Source organism: Belonocnema kinseyi, chromosome 6 (genome assembly GCF_010883055.1).
Source record: "Belonocnema kinseyi isolate 2016_QV_RU_SX_M_011 chromosome 6, B_treatae_v1, whole genome shotgun sequence".
Taxonomy (NCBI): Eukaryota; Metazoa; Arthropoda; class Insecta; order Hymenoptera; family Cynipidae; genus Belonocnema; species Belonocnema kinseyi.
In genome coordinates this window covers 13221304-13230858 of record NC_046662.1, presented here as the reverse complement: position 1 = coordinate 13230858, position 9555 = coordinate 13221304, and the positions used below count along the sequence as shown (strand labels likewise).

At 22.8% G+C, this 9555-nt stretch overlaps 1 protein-coding gene across 1 annotated transcript in view; it reads right to left on the bottom strand.

The window, feature by feature from the left end:
* Positions 1-313: 313 nt before the first annotated feature.
* Positions 314-9555, bottom strand: part of LOC117175269 — a 57951-nt gene continuing 48709 nt past the window's right edge. Inside the window, exons 10-12 of the mRNA XM_033364977.1 lie at positions 8759-8928; positions 4169-4363; positions 314-361 (exon numbers count right to left, since the gene is read on the bottom strand). Coding sequence (XP_033220868.1) covers positions 314-361; positions 4169-4363; positions 8759-8928 — 413 coding nt within the window. The remainder of the gene's footprint in view (positions 362-4168; positions 4364-8758; positions 8929-9555) is intronic.

Here is a 9555-nt window from a genome sequence, read left to right as displayed (position 1 = left end):
GCATTTTTTTTGAAATTCAACAGTTCCAAGTCAGAATTATAACTCTTTTAGAAAATTTAGAAAATTCACTGTTCCAAGTCAAAAATGTAATTTTTTTGTTTTTAAAAATTCTCTGATCCAAATTAAAATTTATCACTTATCTAGAAAATTTCCCGTTTTAAGTGAAAATTGCAATTCTCTTGAAAAAAAATGCTTGTTCCAGATCTGAATTATAATTTTTCTTCGAAAATTCTCTGATCCAATGAAGAATTACACATAATTGATTCAGGAAATTACCTTTGAGTCTTTCAAAAGACAAACAGAAATTGTGTCACTATCGACAATAAAGTCTCTTCCGTTGCTCGCTTCGTGATCGAACAAACTGAGAGTAATAAAATATTAAAATAGATTTAATATTCATTTCAGTATAAACGAATGAAAAATTCCAGTCACTAATCAAATTCCCGATTTTTTTTCTTTTATCGCCAAAACAAAATTCCCGGCCTTTTACCGGTTGTTAATTTTTTTTTTTCAATTTCCCGATCAGTTAGACACCCTGTTAATAAACTGTGAATTTCTTTTGATTTTAATAAGAGGCATGAGAGGAAACTTGAGTTTGTGCAAAGGAAATAAAAACGTTTTTTTCCGTTTGATGTTTCAATTGCGCTACCATGCACGTTCTAAATAAAACGAAGACTAATACACGCTTTACAATCGGCGATTATACTGTCGATGAGTGAAGAGGCGTTTGAATGGAACCTGTGGAATCCCAGAGTGTTGGGCATGCGCGTCAAGAATTTACTCGAAGTGGAATCGCTATCAAATCATGATTTTTGGATTTTTTATTTTAAAATCTTACCAAATTCTTGTCCTAGCCTGATAAATTCATGAGAATTCCGCATGAATTCAAGAAAATTTAAGTAAATTTCAAAGCTATTTTTTTAAATTCTGAAACAATCCACTGATCAAGCTGCGATTGACCAAAATTCAATCACCTGCATCCTTTTGGAAAGTCAATTTTTTTCTTTAATTATGAGATTGTCGAATTTGCTCACAAATTGAGGGTAAACGTTGATTCAGTTTTTTTTTTTTTCAATTTTCAATATTATTTTATAGTTTTGTACATTCTAAGGCATGATAGAGATAAAAAAAATTCTTTTAAAAATCAAGCTTATCAGTATACCTACTAATTTATTATTTTATTCTATTAATCAGTTGCCTAAACAAAATTTTCAGATTCAAGTTAATTTTAAGCGATGTACTAGAAAAAAAAAGCTAAAAAAATTATTTGGTATACTGAGCAGTGTCATTTTAAACAATAATTTAATTGATGCCCTTTATCATTTTTTAGAATATAAAAAACTATAAAATTAAATAAAAAATTTGAAGAAAAAAAATATTGAACTAACTTTTTCCATCAACTTGTATGCTCAGGCGATAATTTTAAATTTGGCACGTTTTAATTAAATTTGATTCAGACCTACCGAAAAATTTGAGTAAAATTGTACTGGATTTAGAAGAATTGAAAAGAATTTTAAAAACTTTGATGAAATTTATTAGAATTTAAATAAATTTAAATCAATTTTTTTTAAATCATGACTTATTTTTGAGCAATTTACGAGGAATGAGAAGAATTCGATGCAATTCATAAAAATTCAAGGTAATTTAAAAATGCAAGGAAATTCAACATAATTTGATGAAGTTTCTAAGAATTCAAGGTGAGTTAAAAAAATTCAGATTTGATAGAATTTTTTTCAATCCATTTTAATTGAGTAGAAATTTTGTTAATTTCGAAGAATGAGAATAATTTTAAAAAGAATTCAGAGATTTAAAAAAAAATGCAAGAGTATTCCAAAGAAATCAGCGTGAATTACAAATGAATTAAAAAGAATAAAAAAAATACTCCATTGATTTCAATAAAATTTGAAGGAATTTAGAAGAATTCAAGGATTTTCATGAGATTTCGATGAAATTCATGACAACTCGATAAAATTCATAATGATTTCATATAAATTTAAGATAAATTAAAAATAATTCCACTGAATGGAAAAACAATTTTTTAATTAAATACAATTTCATTGTATTCAGAAAAATGGAAATTTAAGGCAAATGAGAAGAATTCGATAAAATTCATAAAAAATTAAGGGTGAACAAAAATATTGAAGTAATTTGAAAAAAAAAAATTTAATATTTCAAAATTTCATCGAATTTATTAAATTTTCAGTGAATTTAGACAAATTCAAGGTAAAACTGAGCGAATTTAGAAGAATTCAAGTAGATTCAAAAAATTAAGATGCTTAAAAAAACGAAAATTAAAGATGAAAATAAATTAAATAAAATTCGAGTTAATTTATAATGATTTGAATAAAACAAAAAGAATTCGATGAAATTTATAAAAAATTAAGGGCGAATAAAAAAATTTAAGTAAATTGGGAAAATTTTTTTTTAATTTTAAAATTTCATCGAATTTAGACAAATTCTAGGTAGAATTGAGCGAATTTAGAAGAATTGAAGTAAATTAAAAAATTCAAAGGTAAAAAAACGATAATCAAAGATAAAAAAATAATAAAATTCGAGTTAATTTATAATGATTAGAATAAAACAAAATGAATTCGATGAGTTAATTTAAAATTAAGGGCAAATAAAAAAAAAATTAAAGCAGAATAAAAAATTTTTTTTTTTAATTTTTAAATTTCATCCAATTTATTAAATTTTCAGTGAATTTAGACAAATTTTAGGTACAATTGAGCTAATTTAGAAAATTTCATGTAAATTAAAAACCATCAGAGGTTTAAAAAATCGAAAATCAAAGATAAAAATAAATTAAATAAAATTCGAGTTAATTTATAATAATTTGAATAAAATAAAAAGAATTCGATGAAATTCACACAAATTCAAGGTGTATTAAAAACAAAATTCAAATGAATTGAAAACTATTCGAGTGAATTGAAAACAATTCAAGAAAAAAACAAAATGACTGGATTCATTAAATTTGAGGGTGAATTTTGACAAATTCAAAGAATTCAAGTAAATTAAAAAAATTCAGAGGTTTAAAAAAACGAAAATTAAAGATGAAAATAAATTAAATAAAATTCGAGTTAATTTATAATGATTTGAATACAATAAAAAGAATTCGATGAAATTCATACAAATTCAAGGTGAATTAAAAGCAGAATTCAAGAGAATTGAAAACAATTCAAGAATATTTAAAAAAAAATACTGGATTCATTAAATTTGGGGTTGAATTTGGATAAATTCAAAGGAATTCAAAACAAATTTGACGAAATCCCGCAGAATTTAAAGCAATTTTTAAAAGACTTAAAAAAGGCGTGAACTTATAAGAATGCACGTAAATTCAAAAGAATTTAGGGAGATTTCAAAAAAAAATTTCAAGTATTCGAAAGAATTAAAAAGAATTTAAAAAAAAAATCAAAAACATTTAATTGATTTCAGTAAAATTACAGTTAATTTAGAAGAATTTAAAAGAATTCAAGAGAATTCGATGAAATTCAGATGAAATTAGCGTGATTCTTAAAATCGAAAACAGTTCCATTGAATTCAGATAAATGGGCGTAAATACAACTAGTGAATAAGAATCTGATCAAACTTGTACTTTCTTTTTTTGGACTTCCTAATCTCAATCGTCTGCTTCTTTAATCAGAAAAAACTGAAGAAATATTTTTTAATTTCTTTTGACAAAAACACATTAAAATCTCAATTTAAAAAGATTTTCGTATTTCACAATAAAGAAGAAAAAACAAAAACCAGATACCAAATTCGACCCCCTAGTCTGATTTTTAATTACCCTTACGTAATTTCTCATTAAAAATAATAAAAATGTAAAATTTTCTAGAAAAAAAAAAACCGATATTGAAGGAAAAAATTCAAATCAAAAGACCAGATGACACAATTACGAATTTGAGTTTTCTAAAAGCATTTTGATTTCTTTAAAAATAATTAATTTAATCAATAACTAATGAGAGACAACTTTTTCCTACAAATGAGAAGATTTATCATCATTATGGCATTATAAAAAAAGTTAATAATTAATTTGTTTTTCATTACAAATTTTAGTTATCAATTTTTAAAATATCAAAGTGGAAAAATTAGATTTTGGCAAGCCTTCATTGTAGAATTGAATTAAAAAAATGAATTTCAGGTTTAAAAAAATATATCGAAAGGAACTTACGATATAGATTTTAAAGCAATTTTCTTCCGCCATGGCTTTTTCGGCCCTTCTCTGATAGGCCATTTCAGCACCAACTCTAAGATAGGCGGTGGCACAGAGTCCACCAGCACCACTACTTTCTTTTGGTAGCCTCTGCTCTCGTTGAAAAAGCTCTACGCTCTGCTGGCAGGTTGGGTCCGACACCAGATGTTGCAACTAAAAATAAAAAAAAATAAAAAAAAAAAAAAACAATTCGACGTTTTTAATATAATAATCCTGCCAAAAAAAAGACAAAAATCACGGCACAAAAGGCGCTTGAAAAGAAGGGAAAAATAGGGTAATTTTTTCAGGAAAAAGGGAAAAAATAGACATTTACTTTTACCATTAGAAAAGAAAGAGAAATATCTTTCTCTAAGAAATGCTATATCTTAAAATAATTAAAAATAATTTTTTGAAAGCTTTCTGTGTTAAATAAACAATTTAAATATGTTACAACTCGTTTTCATAATGAAGAATATTTTCTCCTTCAAAAATGCCATCATTAAGAATTAAATCCTGCTACTTATTTAACTATTTCTTTTCAACATTTTTCATTCCCTTCTTCCAATAGTTAAACTTTTATTTGAAAAAAATTAATTTTTAGTAACAAAAAAAAAAACATGGAATTTAAACAAAATAGTTCCGTTTTCAACCAGAGTAATAAACTTTCAACTAAAATGATGAATCTTCAACCGGAATTGTTGGACTTTAAACCAAAAAGATGAGTTTTAAACTAAAAAACAATGAATCTTCATCTGAAATTGTTCAAGTTTTAACAATAAAAAATTAATTTGGACTAAAAAAGATTAATTGTTAACCAGAACTTACATAATTAAATTTTAAGTTAAAAAAATTAATATTTAATCAAACAGATGAATTTTCAACTAAAACTGTGGAATATTCAATTGGAATGAATTAAATTTTCAGGTGAAAAAAAATTCAAAAAAATAGTTGCAGTTTTAAACAAAATGATGAATTTTCAGCTAAAGTCGTAATTTACTAACTTAAATAGTTGAATTTCAACCTAAAAGATAAATTTTTAACTAATATTATGAATTTTAAAATAAAATAATTGATTTTTTGATCAAAAATGTGAATTTTCAACCAAGAAGATTAAATTCTAAAAAAAAATAAATTAAAAAAAACGGAGTTTCAACAAAATAGTTCAATTTAAAAAAAAGGAGCTTTAATAATTAATTTTTGAGTTCAAAAATTAATGTGTAATCAAACAGATTTGTAAAACTGTAATTTTCTACTAAAAAAGTTTAATTTCAATCAAAAAGATACATTTTTAACTGAAATTATAAATTTTTAAATAGAATAAATTAATTTTTGACCAAAAAGATGAATTTTCAACGAAGAATATTAAATTCTAAAAAAAAAATGAATTAAAAAAACGGGGTTTCAACAAAATAGTTCAATTTAAAAAAAAAAATGAGTTTTCAACTAAAACAATAAATCTTCAACTAAAATTAATTTTTACCAAAAAGAAAGATAAATTGTCAATCAAAAATTAAACAATTAAATTTTAAGTTGAAAAAATTAAGTATCAACCAAACAGAACATTTTTTAAATAAAACTGTGGAATATGCAATTGGATTAAGGTAAATTTTTAATTAACGAATTTCTTTCTACAAAAAAAAATAACTCAACAACAACAAAAACTAACTTAAAAAGAGAAATATATTTTTAAACTTAGTAATGAGTTGTCAACTAAAATTGTAAATCTTTACCTAGAATAGTTTAATTTTAACACAGAAAGATAAATTTTTAATCAAGAAGATTAATTTCTACCGAATAATATAAATTTTTAAATTTTTAGACAAAAAAATTATTGCTCAACCAAAGAGATGATTTTTTAGCTAAGAATATACAATATTTAACTGGAATAATAATTACATTTTCAGTTTTAAAAAATTCCTTTTCATCAAAAGAAAAAGCAAGTTTTCAATTAAGTAGCTATTTTATCAATTAAACAAATGAATTTTTTATTAAAATGATGAATCTTCAATAAAAAAAATTAATTTTCAACAAAAGAGTTTAATCTTGTATGAAATTAACTTTAGAAGAAAAAAATTATTTTCTCCAAAAAAAAATCTTAAATTTTTATAACATTAAAATTTGCAATTTTCTTTAATTTTAAACAATCAAATTTTAAACTGTTAAAAGTTCAATGATTAATTTTATTCAAGTTTCAAGCTTTGAAAATTTAATTTTTAATTTTCTTCAATTTTTAACTTTTTAATTAACAATTTTTAATTTTTTTAAATTTTCAATAATTGAATTTTAACCTGTTTCAATTTAATTACATTTTCAGTTTAAAAAAATTCCTTTTCAGCAAAAGAAAAAGCAACTTTTCAATTAAATAGTTATTTTATCAACTAAAGAAATGAATTTTTTATTAAAATGATGAATCTTCAATAAAAAAATTAATTTTCAACAAAAGAGTTTAATCTTTTATGAAATTAACTTTAAAATAAAAAAATTATTTTCTACAAAAACAAAAGTTTTTAAAAACAAAATATGTGAATCTTTAACGAAATAGATGAATTTTCAATTTCAAAAGATAAATTTTCATCCAAATTGTTGAATGTTGAACTATGAAATATGAATTTTCTGTCAAAAAAGGAAAATAAATTTCCAGTTGAAGACATTAATTTTCAAACAAAAAATGAACGTTTTTCCAAAGAGATGAATTTTTAACTAAATTATGGAATATAAAACTAGAATAATAATTAAATTTCAATTTGGAAAAACAAAATAATTTCTAAAAAAGAAAAAAAAAACTCCAAAGAAACAAATTTTTTCAACTGGAGAAATAAATTTTTAATTAAAAATATGAATCTTTAACAAAAAAATTAATTTAAAAAAAAAGAATTTGAGTTTTAACCAAATGATTTTATTTCCAACCTAAAAGATGAATTTTCAACCAAAATAATACATATTTAATTGGAATACATGAATTCTTAAACGTAAAGAAACATTTTTAAATAAGAAGATTAACTTCCAAAGGAAAAGATAATTTTCTACGAAAAAAAATCGATTTTAAACAAAATATTTGGATTTTTTACGAAATAGCTGAATTTTTTTATTAAAAAAGACAAATTTTCATTCAAATTGTTGAACTTTGATCAAGAAAAGATCAGTTTCCAACTAAACTTATGAATTTTCGACTGAAATATTTAAATTTTCAAAAACAAAAATTAATGCTCAATCAATTTTTAAGTAAAAAAAAAATTCCCCCCCAAAAAAACTAACTTACAAAAAAATAGTGATGAATTTTTTCATTAAAAAAAAAAAAATAATAATTTTCAACAAAAATAAAAACAAAAAAAAATAATTTGAGTGAAATAGCTCATATTTCAATAAAAGAAATGAATTTTTAATTACAATGATAAAATCTTTTAACAAATCAATTAATTTCCAACGAAAGAGTTTAACTTTTAACCAAGTAATTTTATTCTAAACTGAAAGATGAATTTTCTACTAAAATTATAAATATTTAACCGTAATACTTGAATTTTTAACCAAAAAGAAGAATATTACGTTGCAAAAAAAAAAAAATAATAATTTTTTCCAAAAAATCGATTTTTAACAAAATATGTGGGTTTTCAACAATATAGTTTAATTTTGAATTAAACATTGCAAATTTTCATCCACATTGTTGAATTTGGAAGAAGAAAAAATCAATTTTCAACCAAACTGATGAATTTTTAAGTAGAATGATAAATCTTCAACTGGAATAGTTAAATTTTCAACCATAAAGATTAATTTTCCACACAAAAAAAAGGCGAATTTTTCACAAAGTAGGAAAATTTTCATACACTTAGTTTAATTTATGAATAAATAAAAATTCAATAATTAATTAAAATTATAATTAGATTAAACGGAGATAATCTGAAAAATCTGCGACTGTAGATAATGTAGAAATCACATTTCTAAATTGACCAAAATTATTAAAATATTTTAAATTTGATCACCTAGACTATCTTACATATTAAAAAATATTTAGTTTGCACAGATTCATCGAAAAAATATTTTAGCTTTGAAGTTTTATCAATATCCTAACAATTTACTTTTTGAAATCGTTCAAATTCCACAAGATTTACAACAACAAAAAATGGTATTGGTACGTTTTAAAAATAAAATTTGAGTCTTCTCAATACACTTATACAGCTTTAATATTCAAGTGACCCAATTTTGCACCTTTAGACTCGAAAACTGTGCAATTTAGACCATTTAATTTTGCCGTCGATCAAACATGAAATATTAAATTTTGTACATTTTAAAAATTATTATATATTTTTTCAACTTGCAATATGCTTGAAAATGTTTTAGCATCAAGTTTTTCAAGAGTTTCTATTTTTAATTGGTTATATTTTTCAAATTAAAAAAATTAAATTAATTATAATATCCAAATAATACGTAAATTGACCAATTTCAGTGAATTTTCCGCATAAATAATTTAAATACTGAAGTTTTTCTGAAATAGGGAAAAGATAAAAAAAAGGGGGAAACGTAGAGGAATAGGAGAATGGCAGAAATAGAGAATTTAATGAAAATTTTACTTACTTGTCGGACAGCATAAGAAACGACTTTGTCCAATGTGAAGGCAATATACGCATGGATGCCAAACATTTCTCTGAGTGTATCCTCGTACGATGTACTCTCCATATTTCCATCAAGTACATTTTTAACCATATCCAAAAACGCTGGATAATAATCATCTATCGGGATTTCACCTGGAATAATAAATAAACTTATAATATATCAAAAATGTTTTTGAGACATTTTTTTTTATTATAGAAGTGTCAGTAGTCCTGAAAGGAATCGAAAATAATTAAAATCTTGAGAAAATTCGGAAAAATTTAAAATGAAATGTACATTTTTCAAGAATTTGAACAAAGAATTAGAAGCCTCTTAGAACTTTTTAAAGGTTTTAAGAGAACAATAAAATTGTCTCAAGATTCATGGTTAAATTCTAAATGATTTCTTTATTTTGAAACAGGAATTCTAACAGAAAATTTAATCAGAATTAATAAATTACAAAAAATTCGTCTAAGTTTTTATAAATATTTAAAAGTATGTAAACAATTCAATGTTAATTTTAAACTTGCGAAAAATTTCATTTTTTTTTTTATTGTAGATTGTGGATGATTTGGAAAAAGGAAGCTGATAAAAATTACAAAAGGTTTCAAGAGTGAGAAAATCGCAAATTTTAAAGTTCATAATTGAAGAAAATTACAAATTAAATTTAAAAACTGTTGTAAATTGGAGAAAATTGAATTTTTAACTCTTAAAAATTGAAGAAAATTAATAATTGAACTTTTCAACAGTAGAAATTTCAGCTGTTGAAAATGTAAGAAAAT